Raw genomic sequence first — 23,730 nt, 5'->3', positions numbered from 1 at the left:
ATACTGCCAATAAACATAGCTAACTATCCCAATCACTATTTTTAAATTTTGGAAAAAAAAAAAACAATAAATCGATTTTCGCCAAAATTTCAATATTTACGATTGGTATTTTCGATATAATTTGGCTAAAAATGATCAGAAAGTAAAAAGAATTACATTTTTGTGCTCCTAATTACGAATACTAACCAAACAAATCACTTATTGAACGACTCTGTTAAAATAATTTTTGGCCAAATTATTGCATTTTTGTAAGGGGTAACATCATCAAAATTTGCAAAAAATGTGAAACAAATAGAATTTTTTTTTGAAAACACAGTTCGATAGGAAATTTAATTACGAACTCAACGAGGTATGACACTTCATATTTGGACCACTATTTCAAATGCTGTGATCAAAATACTGATAATTATTTACGCAAAAAAACAGAAAATCGATTTTTGCCAAAATTTCAATATTTACGATTGTATTTTGGTATAATTTAGCTGAAAATAGTCAGAAAGTTAAAAGAATTACATTTTTGTACTCCTAATTACCAATACTAACCATCATCAAAATTTGTGAAAATTGGCCAAAAATTTGAACTTTTTTTTGAGCACAAGAGAATAGTGAATTTTGTTACGAATTAAACGAGGTATGACATTCCACTTTTGAACAACTACTTTTATTGCTATCTAACTAAAATATATTTTTCGGCTGTAGGTTAAATTTTGTTTTTGAATTAGCATATAACAACAAATTTCTTGCAGTGCAATGGCTGAATAAGGAGAACACACACTAATACCTGGTCGAGCTAGCTTCTCTGGGCGCTTTTGCCTTGAACGCATTTTTCACACATGTTAAGTGCATCTCCGCCCCTCTCTGTAGATGCATCTGTCCCTGCCCCTGCCCCTGCTCCGTCCCGCTGTTGTTCAATAAATAGCTTGCAACATGGTGTCCAGTTTTCATCTCATTTCCGCCTGTCCTCTCCCCTCTTCCCCCTCCATCACGGCCAGCAGTTTCCTTTGTCAGCCATAAAAACGCCCGAAAATGTTGCATACTTTCTGGGGAGCTCCTGTGTGTTGCCTCAAGTGTTTGCCGCAGTTTCATGCGCTTTTTACGACACTTTGTACCTCCTGCCAACGCAGCCAGGGCCAACTTGTGCCTTTCAAAGGCATAATTTGACAGCAAATTGTTCAGTTTATAGCCAGGCACTAAATATTCTTTCAACTTTCGGCTGTGAAAGTGCAGAGATGGGCTCCATGCAAAATATATTTCGCATACAATGTGCCAGCAGCCTTCGCCCCACTTCACACTCTAAATCCATCTAGCTGGCTGCAAAAAACTTGGCTATTTCCACATCGTTTTGTTTCCAAACTTGGCTTGAAATAATGCAACAAAGTTGGGCCAGGATTAGCAGGAGCGATGCACCCACCGGATGTAATGGCCAAATGAGTTTTAGGTTTTTTTTTTCCTCCTTTAGCTGCCTCTTATCAGACACACAAGCAGCATAAAAAATGTCTTAATTCACACAAAATTTCACTGGAGCTAAGCGGATTGTCCGACCAACTGACTTGGAAAAAGTGAGTGGCCAGCGAATGCCATAAAGTTATTAGATTCTCCTACTTAGTAATTAGTTTCGCATACGTGGCTGCGTTTCAGTGGTCAGGATAATTGCGGTTAAGCGACAGGCACAAGCTGCTGGAAATATGAACAAAATTAAGTTGTCTTGTTAAACTTTAAGATATTTTTGCACATTTTTATGTGCAATTACAAAGCTACCTTTCCCAGTTGAAAGCTGTAAGTTAACACAACATCAAAACAAAGCCTACATGTATAATTATCTCAAAGTTGGCAATAATCAAAGCACGAAATTCTACAACATTTTGCCATTAACTGACGACAAAGTGTCATGTGCACAACTATTGCCTTTAATTGTGGCAAACTAAATTCTTAATTCCTAGTGCGGTACGAAATCTAACAGTTACAAAGCAAATTCTAACACCACCTGGATATCTCTAATTCCATTTAAGACCATGTATATGTATGAATCTCATATTCCTGGCAAAAATCAGCAAATTGCAGTGGTCTACTTGGCTCATCCTGCGCATTCCATTTGGCCATGCAGCTGGGTGTAGCAACTCAAAAGCCCAAAAGGACTTTCAGGTAATTTGAACTAACACAACAGGCCAGTGGGGTTTGCTGGAGCTGAGTTGCTGGGTTGGTGGGTTGCCAGGTCGAGGGTCTGTCTCTGTGTCTGGGGATAAGGATGTATCCACACACCCACACTCCTCCCCTCACTCCTCGTCCCGCGCAGGATGTGCTGTGAGTGGGTCAGAGCAACCAAAGCCGTCATATTCCATTTGGTTAACCAAAAGTTACGTGCTTCGGTTTATTTCCTTTTGTTTGCTCGGCTTTCTTTTTTTCCTATTGGGTTTTTCTTCTATTTTTTTGTACTCTCCACCCACTCACACTTGTATTCTGTTCCGACTGGCTTTGGCTTTTGGCCATGAAACCATTTTGGTCCGCCGCCTGACGCCTGCAACGCATTATTTGCCTTGAATTAGCGCTCGTCCTGCCGAACTCCTCTCTCTGCTCGTCCTGTCTCAATTGCCCCCCTCAAACTGCCCCGTTCTCCTTATTTAATGCTCGCCGGCTCTCGGGCGTGTCATATAAATTAGCAACAATGAGAAAATTGCACAATTTACGAGTCCCACGGGTCAAGAGTGCGTGTGAGGGCGAGACAAAGTATTTTACATTCTTCATGGATTGTGTTTTCAAAAAATGTCTGCTGGGCATTGAACAAAACGTAGCGAAAACTTTAGAGTGGGAACTATGCACTTGACAAAATTACCAATTAAAGTTCCAACGGGGTTTTTTTTCTTAACACAAATGAAGCAATTTTTACATTTTTGATGTGTGTTGATTTTTCGTGAAGTGTACGACCATATCCAAGTGCGTGTTGGCCCTGTGGCTTTTGCTCGTTATTGCCCGTTAAGGTTCACCGAATTGAGCCGCCAAAAGCGGCGGAATGTGAGAGCGGGAAAATGTCTGCGAATTTTTCCCCCACCCTGGACTGTATATTAATTGAAAGTCGCTTTTCAGCAGCGGTTTTAACAATCCTGCTCCCACTTTTCTGTTCCGGTCTCTGCTGTATTTTTTCGGTGGTTATTTTCTTTTTTTTTGGGGTGGGGCTGGTTGAATTCATGGTGTATTCGATGAAAGGCAAACATATCAAGCGGAATTGTGCGGCTAGCTTTGGCTGGTATTATAAGTGGATGAAGACCTCTCTCAAAAGAATAAATATTGCTTTGTTTCTGCATCAATGTTTTATCAAGCCGAATCTTTGCATTATTCAACATTTTCAAAGATAGCACAGTGAAATAAAAAAATATTTTTGAGTTCGTTTCCATTTTATTCCGATGGTTTTTGTGTGCCCCATTTCTGCGAACATGCTTTTCATGGAACTGTCAATATGTTTTCCATAAAAGTACTAATTAAGAAGGTACATTACTGATTCTCCTGAATTTCCACCTGACGCTAATTAAGTAACTTACGAATAGGCCAAGTTTACTCAACTGCCCAACATTTACCGCCTGGCCTGGCCAACTTCTAACTATGCGACTAGCACAAGGACTTTCCGAGTCCCTTCCTTTTTCCTACATAAATTTCCATTAGCGATGCCTTCACTTTACCCAAAAGTCAGCCAAACTGAAGGGACGCTAAAATAGAATAAGGGTTTATTACGCTGACATTTTATGAACACAACTGGGTACCCAGAAAATGGAAGGACACTTGACTACCCACATATAAGAAAATATATACTATATACTCGCTCACAAATCTAATTAGTCAAACCTTACTGCAAGCGGCCCATGAAGCGTTAATAGTCCTGAAGTGCTAATAAAAAATAGAAGACGACAACGAGGACCAAGTTTGTCAATTGGCTTTATCGCTGAGGAAGAGAATGGGAAAATGGGATAGATTTTTACGACCCACCTATGCACTAAAATGCCAGGGAAATGAGTTGCATGAAGGCCCATTAAGTATACCACACGTTGTGCCGTAGGAATAAAAAATACAATTTAATTAATTTTGTTACTCTGTTGTGTTTGGCGAACGTCCCGGAATTAAATTTTGGACAGGAAACGGAAGTAACCGAAAAAATGTTAATTGGATTTCCGCTTTCTGCTTCGCGTTGCTACTACGCTCTCATTATTAATTATGCTCTGCATGTGTTGGCTTACGAAGCAAAAGCCGCGAGTGAGGGGGGCATTCACACAAAAATGGTTTGCCCGAATTTTAATATCTCTGGTTATTTATTTTGGGTCGGCCCGCAGTTTCCGCTTTTATGTTTTTCCAAAATTATTTTTTGTTTCTTTGCCAAATGAATTATTTGAACGATAAGAATTTCCGCTTTCTGTTGTCTCCACCCTTTTTTTTTTATTTATTTTTTTTCCGGTTGACGGGTTTCAAAGGAAAGCATAGCAATGGTAGCTCTTTAATTAGTTATAAACTTGCAGCAGCAAACGCCATGATGCCCAGGAGATATCGTTTCGAATTTGGTCATCAAACTTGTCGCATATGTAATTCTATTAGAGTCCCCAAAAAAGGTCAACTCGAGGGTCGAAACACGAGAGCCAAAACCCAAAAGAACAAAAAAAAAATATGGCGAAACTGTAACATAATTCAATTTATTTAACAAATTGACTGCCACAGCCTGGCCAACTCAAGGATCCCACGAGAGAGCGAGAGAGTCCTTCAGCGTGCCGGCGTGTGTGTGTGTGTGTGAAACATATGCAAATTGAGAAATCGCTTAGGCAAGCATGTGTGGGTGGTGGGTGTTGGTGGGTGTTGGTGGGTGTATGTGGTATTGGTGTGGATGTGCGAGTGCCAAAAACTGGCTTCCAAATAATTGCTGTGTAGAACAAGAGGTTCGTTGAAAGGGGGAAGGTGGGGAAGGTGCTCCCACGTTAGAGTGCATAAATCATATGGCGAAAATTTATGTGGCAGCCAAGTTGGTTGAGCAACTTTGGATGAATTTCACCAAGTATTTCAAAAATGTGAAAATGAATTTTCTTTCATTTTGCATTTCTAAGAAAAAGTGCACAAGCAGCTTAAAGAGTTTCCGAGAATTAAAGAACATGCTTTCATGTATTATATAAATTTGATATACAAATTTAAGATACGTAGTTAAGAAGAGTTTGAAAGTTGCTCTGTAGTTTGTTTTATAGTTTAAGATTCAAAATGTTTGCACAGAGTTTTTAAAAGCTGATGCAAGTTGGAAAGTTGATTGCAGTGATAAAAAACATGAATAAGAATAAAAGGCCAAAATCGAAGCAGTCTACAAATCATTTAACTTACTTCCTTCTCTGTCAACAATTGGCCTTTCTTTTGTTTAACAAAAGCGCCATAAAAGTAGGCATGAAACAAGAGAGAACGCTATAGTCGAGTTCCCCGACTATCTGATACCCGTTACTCAGCTAGTGTAAGTGCGAAGGACAGTTTTTGGCGGTTTGTGGGCGTTAGAGTGGGCGTGGCCAAAAGTTTTTTGGCAAATAGATAGACATTTACAAGACTAATACAAAAATGAAAAAATATCAAAACATTTTTCAAAAGTGTGGGCGTGGCAGCTTTGGGCGGTTTGTGGGCGTTAGAGTGGGCGTGGCAAAAAGTTTTTTTGCAAATCGATAGAAATTTTCAAGACCAATACAAAAATGAAGAAATATTAAAACATTTTTCAAAAGTGTGGGCGTGACAGTTTTGGGCGGTTTGTGGGCGTTAGAGTGGGCGTGGCAGCATGATTCGACAAACTTGCGCTGCGTCTATGTCCCTGGAGTCTGTTTACTTAATCTCAACTTTCTAGCTTTTGTAGTTCCTGAGATCTCGACGTTCATACGGACAGACGGACAGACGGACAGACGGACGGACAGACGGACATGGCCAAATCGACTCGGCTATTGATCCTGATCAAGAATATATATACTTTATATGGTCGGAAACGCTTCCTTCTGCCTGTTACATACTTTTCAACGAATCTAGTATACCCTTTTACTCTACGAGTAACGGGTATAAAAAGCCAGAAGCAACAATGAACGGCCAACTGTATCGGTGTCCAAAACTTCCTCTGTCTGCGTGAATATGTGCGTCTGTCTGTGTGCAGAATTATTTATGCCCGCACGACAACAACAATCCTTGTAACAATAACAACAGCTATCACAACGGGAACAAGAAAATGGCCAGCAACAATATGGCCAAAGGGGAGAAAAAAGGTTAAATCGTACAGCGTGCACTGAGACAAAAACCAAGAGGACGAAAGCAGGAGTCACGCACACACCGATAGATGGTTACACACACACAGGCAAACACACACACACACACACTCACGCGGGCACAGAGCAACAAACTCCTAACCGTAAAGGACACATGGCGCATTGGACTCAAACAAAAGGCAGTTAGTTTTTGGCTTTTCGCAGCCAGAAAGCGTTTTACCCTCGAACATGTAGCTAAAGGGTGAAAAGGAGTATTTTCGGCCATGTTTTTAAATGAATTTAAATATATGCTATCTGAACAAATGTTATATTATTTTGTACTATTTAGCTAACATTTTATATTTTGCAATATTTTAAATGTAAGCTGCAGGCAGGAACAACTACTTTTCGTTTTAAATATTACGTATACCACATGTTGGCTATTAAATAGCCGAAACATATAATCACTTTGTTTGCTAAATGTATGCCCTAGGGTATTACCAAGTCCGTACTTTAGTTATCCCCTCTCGTATATCTCGTTTTGTAGCTGTTACCCCTTTTTTCCAGCTGTTGGAAAACGTTTGCCGTCGTCATTGTCGTCGCCACGCTGTCTGCTCTTTGGACCTTTGTGTTGTGTTCTTGTATTTTTTCGACTCACTTATAAATTATGAAGCAAGTTTTGTGGGGTTTGGGCTGTGAGCTGTGTGTTTCCTGCTACATAATTGCAAAGTGGAAGCGACAGACGGGGCGGCAGAGAAAGCGAAAAAAGAGGAAGTTTCATGTGGGAGCTGTAAAAGTTGAACACATAATGCGTAGCTGGGGAATCCACGCACCACACTTTGAGTGGCAAATGAGTTAAGAGAGTCTAGACACGGGCTCAGATGATGAAGTCTGGCAGACGGATGATGATTGAATGGAAAATATATAGTTGTCCGTTTCTTACTTGCTTAAGAACTTTATTTCATTCGATCGAGATTTTGCTTACCTGAAAAGAGAAGAGATATAAAGATCATGAATTAGTTAGGCGTTTAAAAAGAGTTACTGGGTATTTTAGATAAATTTATATTATGTCAAAATCAATAGAATTAAAGTAGATTGTTGCCCCAATGAAGGGTTAAATAAGAAACGAAATCAAGTCGATGGCCAATCCTGCATTATCCTAAGTGGTTTGTGTATCTGCACAAGCGGCACAAGACAATCCGAATCAGGATCAATTGCATGTCCATCCCAGCAGTCGAACAAGTGGGGTAAGTGAGCCAACAATGAACCGATTCCAATTCCGATTCCGGTACCGAGTCCGTCCAATATGCCCAATGCCGTTTGCAGCTCTCTACCGTTCTGCTCTTCTGCTGCCTCTGGCTGCCCCCAACGATGTTTATCGTTAAATTCAATTTGCAATTTATAAGATTTTATACGCAATCGAAGGAGAACAGAAGAGAAGAGTGGCGAATGGGGGGAGGGCTGTAGACAGAGTAAGCTTGTTATCGGGCTGGACCCCTTTTACACCCTCTAACACCCAGTTAAGTTGGCCTCCTACAGATATCCTATAAATTGTGCAGCTGCGCATTCCATGCGAGTAACGCTCAATGCAATGGACGGATGGATGTGTGGGAGGTTGAGGTGGAAGTGGAGCTGGAAATGGAGATGGTGGTTGAGGTGGTGGTAGTGGAGGTGGCACATTGTCCACTGAAGTGGAATGCATGTACTGGCAACTGAGATTCCAGCGGCAGGCAGCACCGCAGTGCCACCTAAAAAGCCACCTCTTGGTCAACTGCCAATATCATGTTACGTGGCTTTAAGCAAAGTTGCTGCTAAATCTGAAATCTGAAATCTGAAATCCAAACCGAACCGGACCGAACCATTATCTAATCTCTCTGCCTTTTACTGATTTTTCCACTGTTTTCCCTGGGCTATCCTTTCCTTGTCAGATGCATACCATTATCCTCTTTAGACGGCTGTAGCGACCTGGGAATAATAAGCAAATGATTTGTCATGTTAGCTCCGTTTCCTCTTCTGCTGAATTCAATTTGCCATGACAAATGCTCCTCTGAAGCTGGCCATGCACTTGTTCGACGGAGGGGGGGAAAACTAAATGCACTGGTAAATGGAGATTCAAATAGCTGGTTGAGACTCCAGAATTCATGTCATTTCTCTTGGCGTCCTTTTGTATCTTGTTTAGTGCTCAATTACCAGGTTTATTTGCTTGAATCAATCAATTGGAATTTTGTTCTCAGCGGAAGTATCGTATATTCCTTCGGAGCACGTTCATTATTTTTCAATTGTAAAAGGATTTAAAATCGCAAGTGCTGCTCACGCACCTTAGTGAAAACAGAGAACTTGTAACGAATATTTTTTTTCCTAATTTAAATTAAAGAGCAAATGTTTTTGCCTTTTCAAACAAATTATAATTCATTGCGAAAACTTTGCCTCTTTGTATCAACTCATTTTAACTACTTTCTTCCTGAATTTATGTTTCTTTTCGCCGTTTTGTGTGTACATTTGTCTTACGTGCTTTTATGCGCTTTTACTACTTAGTTAAACAATTTGGTTAAAAGTTGTAAAACACAACGGGTGCACACACACATAACAAACAGGAAACCAGTCGGTGCTCCGGCGAGGATAAAACGTGCGTGCATTAGCAGTCAAATACTTGGCAACTTTCCGCTTCTGTTCCTGTTGCGCCAGCCTTCCTGCCGCTTTTCCTGCAACTCCTGCTCCTGCTACCCCTCCCCCCCTTTACCACCACCACACCGCCTGTTGCAAATTAAACGTAACTGCGCCAAAGACACGTACGCCCAGTCGACCAGGTGTGGTGGGGAGAAGGGGGCGTGGCAGCTTAATTGCGCCAAAAAGGCAGTTAATAATGGTAGCAAAACGCAAACAGCGTACGAACAATGGATGGCAAATGTAATTGAATTTGGGAGAGATTATATTTGGTGCTCCTCCATTTCAAAAAAGGAGCATAGCTCAGCTTGCAATTACCTGTTTTTTAGCATTGATTAACCAAAAAAAAAGAGGGTTTATTGTGTATGCTCTCTGGCAATTGCGATAATCCGATTTCTACAAATTGATTGCAGCTGCGCCAGCAGATTTAGCAGCTAAAGCTGCCACTTGAACATATTCTATTAAATTAAATTTAAGCCCGTTTGGCAACCGCTAATTAGAAGCGTTACAACTTGCTTGGCCGCCTGTTTTGTTGGCCGAATGAGTGAGAGTGTTGGTGAGCGAGTGAGATAGAGAAAGAAAGAGAGAGAGATAGAGAGAGAGAGAGGCGTGAGGAAGCGAGAGCTAATTAAGCGTGAATTTATGCAAACGCATGTTGTGCATACGCCTCGTTTGCCAAACTAGCAACTTACCCATACACACACACACGCTCACACACTCACACACACACACACACAACCACTCGCTCGTGTATTATTCATGCTGTCCAATTATGCACAGGCCACAAAAGTAGGCAACATATTTTTCGCTCCCTCCTTTCGTTCTTCCGCATTTTTAATTTAATGCCACCCCCCAAAGAGCATCCTACCCACACCCACTTCTTGCCGCCAGAAGGCTGACCAACTGTTTTTGCCATTAAGCTTTATTTATGAGCCTGCTGCCGGCCATCTCCCAGCAAATATATTATATGTGTTTTTCGCGAAAAAACAAAAATTTGATAAAAATTAGCCTCAACGCCTAATTGCGCACATAATCGCAGTGGAGCGTGTGCATTGTTTATGGCTAATGGCAAATAAGCAATTGAATGATTTGCTCGCTTTCAGTGCGAAATAAAGCTGGCGAAATTAAATTTCGAGTGGAGCATGCAAATATAACGAGTCCCTAGAGCACACGTATGTTTATCTGCTCTTTTTTTTTTTCTTGTTTTGTGAGCCAGTCACTTGCGCAAATCAAATAAGCACGCATTTCACTTGTGGCACGTAAAGGGAATTTGAGTGAAGGTACGTGAGCATAGCCAGGAAATTAAGTAAATGAGGTGGGCGATAAAAGAACACATATACGGCAGAGTGGAAAATGATACACAGGAATGATGGACAGGAAATTCGGTAGGAAATCGCTCCCACCCATTTGATTTGCTCGCCGCCCGGAGAAACCTTGACCCATTAACCAAAGTTTGTCCGAAAACTTTTCTTCGACAGCTGGCCACCTTCCAATAAAGGTAATAAGGAAATTGCACCATAAAATAATGAATATTACGGGCTCAAAAGTTCGATGAAGGTTACAGGTTAAGGCGGGTAACCTCGAAAGCACTAAAAACTACGGCTAAATGCATTTGTACAACATTGTTGGGTAATAAAGTCAACTTAATTACAACAAAGTGGTAAGCCGATGGTGGAGGCGCTTAGGTAACGAGCAACTTTTGTACTTTGCTTTTGTTTTCTTAATGAGTTGCGGCATCGGAACAGCAACAACATTAGCAACAAGCTGCCAACAACAATTTCATAAACTTGGCCGAAAAGCATTTGAGCCCAAGACAGGACAAAGTCAGGCGAACCGAAGTGGAGGACTATTAAGAGTCTACTGCATATGTTGCACACAGCTAGTGCGTTAACCTTGTTACACAGAGAAAAATTACATAAATGGTTTATAAAATCAAAAATTTCTTCTTATTAAGAGTTTCGTACTTGGAGAAACCTGTAAAATGTGTTATTATGATTTGTAGAAATTTCTGAACATTTCTTTCAGTGCACAGTTACGGCACAGGAATCCAGGGGCACGATGCAAGGAGGCAACAGCAGCAGCTCCAATGGCAACAATGGCAGAACAAATGCCGCCTCGGATAACGGAAACGGAAGTTGCTTACAAGCGTAGTAAGGCTGCAGGAGCGACAGAGAGGGCGAGAGGAAGTGGCGCACAATAGAGGGAGATGGGATGATATGAGTGTGTATTAATGGCGCTAGCTTTAAGATGTGCTGCATACTTTATGGCGTCTTTCATCTTTCGCAGCATTTTTGCATAGACGCTATCTCTGCGAATGGGCCGAAAACCAAAATTGTTTATTTGCCACAGTACCACACACGCACACACTTAAAAATCGTTCAAAAAAATAAAACCTTTACGAAATGTATTTATTTTTATCATTGCTATGTACCGTTGACGCTGCCAGACCGCATAAAAAACTCCATTCGCGTGTGTTTATTTGTGGATTTTTCTGTGTGCCTGCATTTAATTAAGTTTTGTCGGTTTTTAAGTGTGTCTGCCTCCGTTGTGCGCGATTACGCTGATAAGTTTCATTTTATAAAAGAAAAAATTGTGTTTATGCCATAAATATTTTTTCTGGCTCGCTCGTGTTTTGCATAAAATATTTATGGCATTAAATTGAGCGTTAGCGATTTTTTTTAATGCGAATTTTAAGCTCCCACGAAGCCTGGGATTTATCGCCTGATAAACTGTTTTCACGTTTATGCACAAAAGAATTTTAAATATGTGCAGCAGAAAATATTTCTGGCGAAGTGATTATGAAATATGATTACGAAGAGATAGTTTTATAAAACAAGTGTTAGATAAGAATAAATCTGAATAGTCTTTCGAGGAGACTAAAGTTAATTAAATTCTGTGTTGCAAACCATTTGAAGTTAAAGTTGCATAGTTCAGCAAATACATTGCTTCTGTGCCAATAAGTATAAATTATGTGTCAAACACTTAGTTTTCCCTAGAGTTCCAAAATGTGCTTTATTGGTTCTAGTAATATGTCCTAAAATATCAATATGTTGCTTTTGTGTGTCAAATAACTTAAAATACGAGTAACATTGCTTGATATTTGATTATATAGTTGGCTAAATATGGGGATTAAATATGATTTGAGTAATATAGGAAAGGCTTTAATCCAATGCCGGTTATAGCTTCATCTTCAGCTCCTCCAACATGCGGTAAACCTTCACAAACTTCTTCTCTACCAACTCGGTGAAGGTCTTGATCTCATTTCGCACCACTGAGAGTTCCATGGCTGCATCCGATCCACCAGAGTCACACTTCTTGGACTGCTTGTCGCTCTCATACCAACAGGCAATGCCATCCACATAATCGTCCACCAATTCGGGTGCTGTTATGTCCTCCATGAAGGATATGTCCTTGCGTTTCACAAACGAACTCATTAGCAATTGCAGGAAATCGCAGTTCCAGTTGTTCTGCTGAAAGTAGAAATACTGCAGCGCCTTCAAACTGTCGAAGATTGTGATCTTCAACGAGTAGATGGAATTTCCTGATATATCCAGCATTTGCAGATGGCTCTGTTTCTTGAACAATCCCTCTGGCAGTTCGTGGGCACCGGTGGCAGAAAGATTCAATCGCAACAGCGATGTGAATCTACGCAGTGGATTACCCTGCAGATTTCCCAACGGATTGTGCGACAAATCCAAACTGCTCACGTTGGCGGCCAGTGGAATGTGTGGCATTTCCCTCAGCGAGTTGTTGTGCAAGTCAAGTTCTTGGATCACCCCGTAAACAGTCAACCTCCTCAAATCGCAACTATGAGCTATAGCCACATCCAGCAAGGTGAAGTTCAGTGTTAGCTCCTGGAAGATATTTCCAGAAATATCCAACTGGGTGAATACCGGCTGCAGCTTCAACAGTTCCGATTCGAAGGCGGTAAAGCGGTTTCTTGCCAGATTTAGTTTGGTTAGGTTTAAATTCCGATCGAAGACGCCTCTGGGCAGGGCATCCAATCGATTGCCAGCCAGATTTAGATCCATCAGTTTCCTCATGCCGCTGAAGACGCCAAGAGAGATTTGTTCCAATTGATTTTCCGCCAGCGAAAGTTCCTTAACTTCTTTCAGAGCATGGAAACTATGATTGCCCAGCTGCCGCAACTGATTTCCTTGCAGATGCAATGTAGCCAGATTGTCGGCGCCCAAGAATATATTCTTAGGTATATCCTTCAGGCGATTATGTCCCAGAAACAAGCTCATCAGATTGCTGGCACCTTCGAACTGCGGTTTCTCGAACGTTTCCAGCGAACAGTTCTCCATGCGCAGTACCTGCAGATCCGGAAAGGTGTCGAACAGCAAATGCGGTATCTTGGCAATGCTCGAGTTGAGAAAGGTGAGCATGGTGGTGCCTGCGATGGGCGCCTGTGATAGGATCACATAATCACTGCGACCAATCACCACATTCGTGCAAATACCCGCACTGCAATGATCCTGCAGCCAAAGACGACGCAACTGGCCGCTTCCGGAGGAGGGCGTGGCCAGGTGATAGCTGGGCGGTAAGATCAGCACCACCAGCAACGATAGCAACCACCAGAGTACCGCCATGGTGTACGGATTACGCGATTACCGATTTCTCAGGACCCCCGAGTGGCGATCCTTTCGCTCGGGAGCCGCCAACGAAGCGCTCGCCACGGCGCAACTGGCTCTACTGCTTTGACCATTCGATCCAACTATCCGTAGATCTAAAATCTGAAATCCAAATTCAGATGTTCCATGCGACCCCAAATGCGGATGCGGGTGCTTCAATTCAATCCGTTCTGCGCTGCCAGCTAAGCCAGCTAAGCAGATACATACATATGTAGCAACGTCGAAGGGGTCGGCATGGCAGTTGTTTTTGATTTAATTCAATTAAACCCCTGCCTGGTTTCTATTCCAAAAATGTTTCATGCTGAACTTTCAATTTCGTTCTCGGGCGACATTCCATTACACTACAGATATACATACATATATGTATATGAATACACCTATTACGCGTACGATTTTCTGCACTCTTGTTTTATTGCATTCCATTATTTGGATTTCAAAGCAGGTCTCTGTATCTGGGCAACCCACATCTGACTGATGAAAATGAATGTTTTTTAAAGTAGGAAATGGTAAACAAACAAAAACGAGTGGGAATGCATCAAGGGTTGAATAATTATCGTGAATTCCCCAACTATTGGTTACAAGTTCCCCAGTATTATGTGTCTTTTGCAAGTTCTATTCTTCAACTAATATTATTTCATAAAAGAAAAGCTGATCAACTAACTGATGCCTAAAAATTGATAAGCAGAAGTAACCCAATCTTTTTGCATACCAAATTTCTTAAAAATAAAGGCCAAAAAACCAGCATGTAAAAGAGTAATTGTAATATATCAACATCCCAAGGGTTCTGGTCTGCCCTTCTAATACAGTTCGCTGTGCGAAACCGCACCCAGTGACTCAATGGCGAAGATCCCCCGATTAGACGAACCAGTTTAGCACGTTGACCCAGTTAAAATGGGCAGTTAAAATTGATTAGCAACGAGATGCCGACAAGTTGACTGAACTTGCCCATTACCAAGAACCTTTCTTGAGATTTTATCATAGTCAAAGACTTGGGTATAAAAGTGGCCAGCGCAAATCGAAGAATCAACAGTTCAACAAAATGAATCACAGAGTGCAAATATTGGGTAAGGAAAGAGGAATTTTACAAACTTCTGCTAGACTATGAAATCCTATTTATATATTTCTAGTGATCTTGGGCCTGGTCTTTGGCAGTCACGCTCGCATTCCCAACCTGCGACGCGTTGTCGGATCGGGACGCAGTAATTTGGATATAGACGTCGAGGAACCGATTGGTCCTCAAATTCTCATCTATTCCCCAGGCGAGTCCATGGCCAGATCCGATGACCAGGAGCCCACCTTCCACGAACCGCAAATCAGGGAAGAAGCACCGGACACCGAACTGGATAAGGACAGTCGCAAAGTGCCCGACTACCTCTACTCGAATGCCATTCCCATGGTGAACGATCAGAATCTAAAGTATGTGGTTCCTCAAGTGGCCGCCTTCCCAGTGGCCTATGGCCCTCAGTTAATCTCCAACAAGAATGCCATTGGCTCTAACCAAGGAAATGGTCTTTCCTACGTTGTGGTGCCTCGAGTCCAATTGGGTTTCAATGTTCAGGGCCAGTCGGGCTTCAATTGGCCTGGTCTGAATCTGCTGCCAACGAATCTGGCCGGTGATGCCGCCGTTGCCGAGAAGGAGGAACCCCAAGCACCCACCGCCTACATTCCCATTCCAGTGCCCGGTCCTCCTGGTCCGCCAGGTCCACCAGGCCAGCGGGGACCTGCAGGTCCGCCAGGTCCTCGGGGTCCACGCGGTCCTGCCGGTGAGTCTGGCATTATTTCGGCCCAGAAACCTCAGAGCATTTGGTACACCCAAGCGGGTAGCAGCAATAATAATCTTAATAGCAAGCCCCAGTACAACCAGCCCTTTTCCGGCGGCTATCAAAGCTGAACAGCAAGCATAAATAAATGGCAGTGAATGGCGAAAAGTACCAATGTTTTTTAATTAAAGGCAATTTCGCATTAAAAGTATTTATTTTTTATTTTTCAGGCGATATCAGCAATAGTACGAGTCTCACAGGATGTAGTCGAGCTATTATATCTATGATGGTGGTGTGTGTGTGTGGTCTAATCGCATGTATGCCATTTGGCTTTACTTTATGCTCCATTACGGCATCCTCTTATCTGTGATTACAGTGTGTAGTATCCATGTGGCCGGTACACTTGTACTTCGGAGAGCACGTCGCTGGCATTATCTGCAGTATGATATGTTATATATATATATATATATATATATATAATATCTACGTATCTTTGTATCTATCGTAACGAGTGTGTCAAACGCTGGCGTTGTGGTCAGACCATAAAAGGTCTGGCGGAATGCTCGTGTTTGGTGTCAGTTTATGGCACGCTAGTTCTGCACACATGCAGACGTAAGCACGATGATGATTGTGTGTAATTTACATGGATTTTAATATCACTTGGCACCGAAACCTGGGGTTGGAATATGGAACGCTTTTTATACGCTCGCTCGCTTTTTGTTATTTGTATTTCGCTTTTTATTATTTTTTTTTTCTTTTGTGGCCCCATCGACGTGTCGCCACCTGAAATGATTGCCATCTCTGTTGCTCATTTGGTAAATGATGTCGTGAAAACACACAACCGCCACACTAGTTCAACCCATTTGGCTGGCAGTTTTAGTTTTTATTGCTCTCGAGTTGTAGTATCCGAAAAACCAACACATTTGATACGCAGCACGCATTTGTTTCAATTAAATGAAAATGTTTTATACGTTTAGTGTGTTTGTCTCACTCACAGCAGCTGCAGTTTACGGGGGCCACAAAATGATGGATGCCTTCGCAGAAAGCTCCATTCCATTCTCGTTCTCGTTTTCGTTTTCGTTCCCTGAACGAAAATTCTCATAACGTTTGACAACAACTTTCTTATCTGTAAATTTCAAAGAAAAACCCAGACAAAGCTAATGTCAAGACAGCATGACAAACAAGATTGTGGCGGTTGTGAAGGAAGAAGGAAAATTGCCAACACATGTTTGGGTGAAAATATTGCACTTAACTGAGTGGAAGCTGAATAAAATTTGAATTAAAATGTTTGTTTTGCTACTTGGGCTCCTGACAACACCTGACTGATGCGGACGTCTTCCCGAAGTCATGATTTCCTCTCCATTGCGTATACATCAAAAGACGCCAAGCTGATTAAGTTGAAATGTTAATAAATGTGATTATCGTGCTGTGTTCGTTATAACCGTTGCTTGGCTTTTTGCCATTAAAATGATTATGCCAGTAAATAATAAAGTGTTGTGGGGGTCCATTGCGTGTCTCTGTGGCAGAAGAAATATGGCCAAATGTGTATCATAAATCGGAAGACACGTGGCGTATGCTTAATTGTATCTGTATCTTTGAAATAACCGGAAGTGTTATAAATGAAAAGTTAAATTACTTTTTATTACCAAAAGATGTAACATATTTCCCTAGCAATAGAAATTATATTTATGCCGTTATTGAAACTGTTGACTTTGAAAAATAAATGCTGTTTTTAGTAAGTGTAAGTCAACAAGTAAAAGCAATTACACCGTTTTTTATGCAACTAAAAGTTATCGTCCAATCAAAACACACTCATAAAATCAACGCGTTTCAACATGCTTCTTTCATAAAAACTAATATGAAGTTGTAGTGATCAAAATGCAGTCAATGAAATTCCATCGTAGGAAAAGGGCGTGGAAAAAAACTAAAATAAACAAGTGTTTCAATCATTCAACACCATAAAATCAGCGCGCCAGCAAGGAAAGTTTATTAAAAAACTGCAGCAAAATATTTGCCATGAATTCAAAGATATTTTCAGCGAAACTAAATGGCCAAAGGGAAATGCGTGGAAATGCCGGCTACGAAACTTGGCTGTAATTTGCAGGCCAAGTCAGCGAAATGAACGCTGGCCGGAAGTACGCCGTTTTGCGTGCAAACTGACAATTTAAACAAAACAGCAGAAGGACGACAGTGAACAGGGAGCAGTAGAGTACATAGGGCTTCTGCTGAAAGGAGATTTTGAAAAAGAACTTGGCCAGAGATAATAGGATAAGGCAGGACTCTGGGCGGGACAGGATGAGCGGCTGCAGCGGAAGCTCCGCCATTTTCATGCCAGCTTGGCACTTGCATATTTCATGAGGCAAAAAATTTATGAAGAAGCGAACAGAACAGAACAGAACAGAACAGCGGATTCGATCGAGCTTACCCGTGGCAACTTTCGGGCAAACACTTAGTGCGCCAAATTCCCTCTAATAATTCGCACACTCGACTATTATTTATTCATTCGCTTTGCATTTGCATCTGTAATGCGGCTCGAACAGATTAATATTTTATGGCAACCGCAGCGCGGAGACACAGGTCACAACTCGAGCGGCTTAAGTGCTAATGAAACTGGCTCGTAAAATATTCATGTGCCAACAAAATGTCCTTTTTGAACTTTACGTCCGTGTTCATTAGTCGGCATTGCATTCAAATTGCTACAGTCCGACACTTTTTTACTTACACCTCTTTTTATTTTTTTTTTTTTGGCAATTCACTTTCATGTTTCACTGGTTGCTTACCTGAAAGAGGAAGGAGAAAATGAACGCAATCAGATAAGGTTGTACTATCGCCTTGGATCAACTGAAAGTTCCCACAGATTTAGCTGAGGGTTAAACAGTGAGGGAAAACGGCTTTTCCCCGGCCATTTCATTTAGATGCAATTATACCACACTCTAATGACTTTTAATTAGCGCAGAGATTTGTAAGCACACAAACACACACACACACACACACATACTGGACTTGGCCTTATCTGTGGCCATGTCCTGCCTGCCATTTCACCCGACTCAGACTTGGGTACAAAGCCAGGTGTGGTTTTGTCTCGGCACGATTCTATTTTTTCCTCTTTAGTCCTTCCATTCCATTGCACAATGACCATAAAAATGGCCCAAAGCGGCGGGCCATTTCAACTGGACTGCCTTGGCAAAGACCAAATCCTTAATTACCATTCCACACACTCGTGTACATGTACAGTGCAGGTCAAGATCATAGGGTGTTGTGCTATGTAAGCAAATGACAGCAATCCCAAGTATCCGAACTCAAGAAAAATGTAATAATATAATAATTTAAAATCCAATTACAGAAAATGTATATGACCTATTCTCATGACCACAACTGTGCGTAGTTAAATCAGTTTAGCCTGGCTTTCCTGTTCTCTCTGCGTCGCTTTCATTGTTGTTGTCATTATTATTCATAACTTGGCAGACAGTCGCTTTTATTTATGCTCCCATTTGCACAATGGCCAGGAGCCCTCCTTTCACCCCCCGCTCCCTTTCACCACAAATCTCACCCCCACACACACAACGCTCTAATAGGTGTTAATGTGTTTTATTGTTCTTGGGCAGCCAGGTGGCACACAACCTGCCGAGTCTGTGGAAACAAATGAACTTGACACCGCTGTGCAATGAGACAGAAATCTTAATTGAATTACAGATCTCGAACTTGCTGTAATCGAGTTGGCCGAGTTGGGCCAGCACGAATAAGGAATGGCCGGGTAATTCTCTCTTATTTTGCTCCTTTGGCTAATTTTCTGTCCTTTTTTTTTTGTTTTTTTCCGCCTTTGGGCCACAATTTGCTGTGGTGTAGACAGAAATGATTCTGACAAGTGTCAATCTGATGTCGCATACTCTAATGCTAAGCAAGTGCTAGTGTCTGTTGCTCTCTCTCTCTCTCTCTCTCTGTCTCTCTCTCTCTCTCTATATATATGTGCACTTCTGCCTCATTCACTCAATGTAGCCCTTTCCCTCTCTGGCCAACAGCCTCTTCACATGTGTTAGTGGCAAAAATGCTTTGATTACGCTTCAAGTGGCATGCCGAGTGGGCCACTTGACGTTGAACGCGACTTTGAAGCCGCTGCCGATGGTAAAGCTATAGCAAAAGCTATGGCCAAAGCTAAGGCTCAAGCCCATGCTTATGTGGCCATGAACGAGGGCTGCATCGCAGGCGGGGATTGGTGGGGATTCGTGGAGGGGATTGCATGTGCGGCGACTGCCTAAAAGTAGGCAACACATTTGCCCTAAAGTACAGTAGAACTTCTGTAAGTTCAACTCGAGTAGTATGATATACTACTTATTTTGTAATCTTTTTTAGAACATGTTTATTCTACATTTTTGTTAGGAGAATGAGACATTGCTTTTATTTAACTATATAAATATTACACAGTATTTCATTCTTTTGGAACCCGAATGCATGTATGCACATCCTATACTTCTAGTGCCAAAGTGACTAAGCAACTGAAATGTGGCTGAAAAGCAGGCTAAGGTCAGCATGCAAGTTCAATATACAGGCGACAGTCCACATACAAACAATCCACACACACACGCACACACACATGAGCAGACACAGACACATACACTTACATAATTGCAGCGTTGATTGCCATTCGTTATATGCGTCTTTTTTCAATGTCAGTTGGCAGGCAGAACAAAATGCTTTTGTATCGTGTAAAACTTTTTGAATGCATGCCAAATCACAACGAGGACACAGTTCACTGGTTGACAGAGAGGGGGGAGGGGAATGGCTTGGTAATTTTTTGGACAGCACAAAGGAATAATCGCTGCCAGTTTTATAGCCAGTGTGTCAACTTGCAAGTGCCGTCGTCAAGTTAATTAAAAATGAGAATGGAAGCCATCAATTCTGGATCAATGACAACGAAACGTAAATTTAAAGTTTTCATATTTAATTTTGAGCTTGTCAGTGCCAAGAAAAAAGCAAACTATAGAGAAGCAAGATTTATTGTAAGCCAAAAATATAGAGACATGGCCTTGTGCTAGTTTCTATTGCAATTTGGCCATAGACTTCCATAAGAATCCATCTAAATCATGAAGCCATTTAGATGGGATCAAAGTTAAATGGCACTTGAATGTGTCGGTGGCAATTAAAATGCCAATCCATCCCCACAGACACAATCGTGATATATGAATGTGGCACTAATAACTCAAATTGTCATTTGAGATGCGGGCCACGTGGATGGGAGGAGGAGGCAATGGAATAGGTGGGTCAGGTCAACGGGGCGATCAATAATTTATTGCGACATGGGAAAGGGGTACGCATTAATTAAACACACAGAGGAAACACATAAACAGAAAACGCAATTTATCTATGCTTTCTAATGGCATTTTCCACTTTGTTAATTGCCGTTTAAATCTTTAAAAATAAATAACCATAGTTAATGTCCGAGCGACAACCAGGCGTATGAGTGATTTTACATAAAGTATACGCATAGTGTGGCGTTAATATTAATTTATATTGTTGTATGCTAAATCCCGATGGGCTTAAACACGATAAAACAAATTAAAACAAAAGCTTTTCCAGATATTTGAGCAATATTTTATAATTGGCCCCCGAACTGACATCGGTCAAATATCAAATTTCCATATTGGTCTAATCAAGCGGAAAGTGTTGATTTGATTCCAATCCACCGTCACCCCGTGACCTGCAATTGTTAACGATTTATTTGACCAAGCTCTCTGGCGTGGAGTGAGGGCTAAAAATTCCATATATACCGACCGACTGGGAAAATTTCAATATTTATGCTTCGGAAATATTTACCGTGATTTTCCCCAACTTTTCCGCCCACACCAGTTGGTTCCGCTCTCCCTTTTGCACTTGCAATACAATCGTTACACTTGATTGAGCAATGTATAAATTTACGAGTTTCGTTTTATTTTTCGTTCACATTTTTCATTGCCCGCTTTCGAGGGCAATTAAAAGGACCCTAAAATCAAGTCAACTTTGACTTTTGGCCAATGTCGATTGTCCCCAGTGACTGTTACTTCCCCCAGGACTTTTAATTAAAATCACAGCGGCCATTTGCAAGGAGTCACAGTTTGGTTTTTTTATTCTTCTTTTCAATTTTTTTCCATTTTTTTTTTTTTTTTTTTGTATTGCTTAGGGTCTCGCTTGGCCATTAGCAATTTTCCACTCGACTGAGGCCCAAACGCCAATTGCCGTACAGCAAAAGGGAGGAGATCATCGCGAAAAGCCAGGGCGTGTCCAGACGGCCGAGAAATGAAAAAAAAAATAGGGAAAAAGAAAAGAGATCCACAACCGGACAAAGGGAAAACGCGACTCTCTAATGATTTTTCAGCCTGCATGTAAACGACAATGGATGGCAGATACTGAAGATGCCAAAAAGAATGGCACACCCCATGCTGAAAGCATTTTCGGAGTTAGAGGCGTGGCAAAGCCGAGGCTAAGAACGCCCGTTTACTTTGGCTTGTCTACTCTCCTCTGCTTTCCTCTCCCTGGGATGCCTATTTACAAATATTTTTATTTTCACATTTTCCCGCCAGCTTTTCCTAAGGAGCTGCGAGAACAAAAACCGTCGGCAGCCCAAAAAGATAAGCTAAGCAAACACGATGCGATTGGGCGTTAACAACAACAGCAGCACTGGTCGAGTGGTTGGAAAAAAGTTTTACGCAAGGTTTTCCAACGTCTTCGTCTCGTTATTCATGTTTTGCCAGCGATTTCTTGTTAATGCCAACATAGAAAGGGAAAAAACGCAAAGGACGCCCCCAAAATATGCATTAAAATATGCGAGAATCATTTGCAATGGATGGAGGATGAAGTGCGAAAGAGTAAACTTTCCTTTGAGACGGGTCAGTTCAGTCAAGTGAAGTGCTCCCTTCAAAACTTGATGATGGAGCAGATGATTGAACTTTTGATGGAGAGGAGATCTATAATATTTATGCAGTCCATGCATAGCCAAAGGATAAGGAATATTTTGATGGAAAGCCAAAAGCAAATAAAAAGAATGCAAAATGGGCAAGTTCGTTGAAAAATGTTCTCTTTGGAGCCAGTAAGAACTGCTATTTCTCTTTATTTTGTGAAAGATGGCTAGGGAAAAACATACTTTTCAATTAGCTAAAAGTGGAAAATTATCGCCATATTAAGATCTGGTTTGTTAAAAGCTACCACGCGTCTGTCCCATAAATTTACCTAATTAATTTAACTGCCAGCCGTGAAGCATAAACATCAGCTTCATCACCATTACGCACAAAGTTGCTCCTTGGCCAGCCACTGAACATTGTGGCAGGTCAGGTGGTTGTTAAATTTTATTCCCACTGTTACAAGATTGGGAAATTACGGATGGGTCATCAAAAGGAGCATGGCCAAGTTGATTGGAGTCCTTAAAGTCGCCACTTTTGTTGGTGTCTGTCCGTAAGACAACTTAACCACTGAACTGCCAATGAAAAGAACAGTGTCGAAGCTAAAAGAACCAACAATGGGCTGCAGCTAAATTCGTTGGCACAATTTTCAGGCCAATTGAATCGGTAGCGATGCAAATTTTCGGCGCAAAAGTTTGCAATGAATTGCGAAATATTTATTAGCTTCATTTCAACTTTTCTGCAGTATTGGCAATTGCACAAAAACTTTTCACACACACTCACGCGCTCATTCCACACTATTTCAATCATTGATTCATTTGCGGCACAAAAGTAGTAAACTTAATTCTACTCGATGCAAGGAGAAAAAAAAGCGAGAAGTGGAATAAAATATGTTGCCCCAAAACTTGTCTGTTCAATTGCGTTGCAGAAACTTTGCGAGGTTGTACGAGCAATAAAGGCAGTTACTTCGATTGGCAGTCGGTTGGCTTACTCATTTCACACTCAATCGCATTTCGGTTTTACATATTCAATTAGGAACAGCACTCCGTTTCGATATACCTACAGCTGTCTGCTGCAGGCAAATTGCATCCAAAAAGTTTCCCCAAGTCCCAAGGATCAATGGCGAAAAAGCAGAAAATTATGTAAACTTCTGGTATTTCCCATGTCATGTGATTAAAGTTGTACAAGTTCTCAAAAACAAGCTCAAGGCATATCCACCGCCCCCCGGCCCACTTTTTTGTTTGCTATTTGCATAGGGATCCAACTTTAGTGACAATTGTGAAATCCTGCCAAGGGACACCGGGTGGAATTCCTAGATACGAGTGCGCCAGCGTGTTGCTTTGTTACTAAACAAAAGTTAAGTCATAAATATTTTCCGAGTTTTTGACTTAAAATTTATCAACGATATCCGCCTTGCAGCCACGCGAAATCCGAACAAAGGACACGCCAGCCACACACACACACACACACACACACACATACGTACAAATGTGTACACAGACAATACACAGTCACATGAACACATGAACACCTACAATATTTAGCTTTAGTTGGCAAACTTTGCGACATGCAAAAG

At 41.4% G+C, this 23,730-nt stretch overlaps 3 protein-coding genes and 1 long non-coding RNA gene across 9 annotated transcripts in view; 2 read left to right on the top strand and 2 right to left on the bottom strand.

Annotated features, from left to right (window-relative positions):
* LOC6538519 (furin-like protease 1) overlaps positions 1-23,730 on the bottom strand; it is a 136,233-nt gene that overhangs the window by 23,818 nt on the left and 88,685 nt on the right. The window lies entirely within an intron of this gene.
* On the top strand, positions 618-11,270 carry LOC26536168. The gene is made up of 3 exons (XR_001454035.3): positions 618-2,142; positions 10,917-11,111; positions 11,178-11,270. It is a non-coding gene; the product is annotated as an uncharacterized LOC26536168 (long non-coding RNA).
* LOC6538517 (carboxypeptidase N subunit 2) lies at positions 11,878-13,595 on the bottom strand. Its single transcript, XM_002099003.3, has one exon. The coding sequence runs from the start codon at positions 13,481-13,483 to the stop codon at positions 12,068-12,070; it is 1,416 nt and encodes a 471-aa protein (XP_002099039.1). The 5' UTR covers positions 13,484-13,595; the 3' UTR covers positions 11,878-12,067.
* LOC6538516 (collagen alpha-2(XI) chain) lies at positions 14,294-16,310 on the top strand. Its single transcript, XM_002099002.4, has 2 exons — positions 14,294-14,589; positions 14,653-16,310. The coding sequence occupies exons 1-2, from the start codon at positions 14,565-14,567 to the stop codon at positions 15,414-15,416; spliced, it is 789 nt and encodes a 262-aa protein (XP_002099038.1). The 5' UTR covers positions 14,294-14,564; the 3' UTR covers positions 15,417-16,310.

This window comes from Drosophila yakuba, chromosome 3R (assembly GCF_016746365.2).
Source record: "Drosophila yakuba strain Tai18E2 chromosome 3R, Prin_Dyak_Tai18E2_2.1, whole genome shotgun sequence".
Taxonomy (NCBI): Eukaryota; Metazoa; Arthropoda; class Insecta; order Diptera; family Drosophilidae; genus Drosophila; species Drosophila yakuba.
This window is presented reverse-complemented; position numbering and strand designations above follow the sequence as displayed.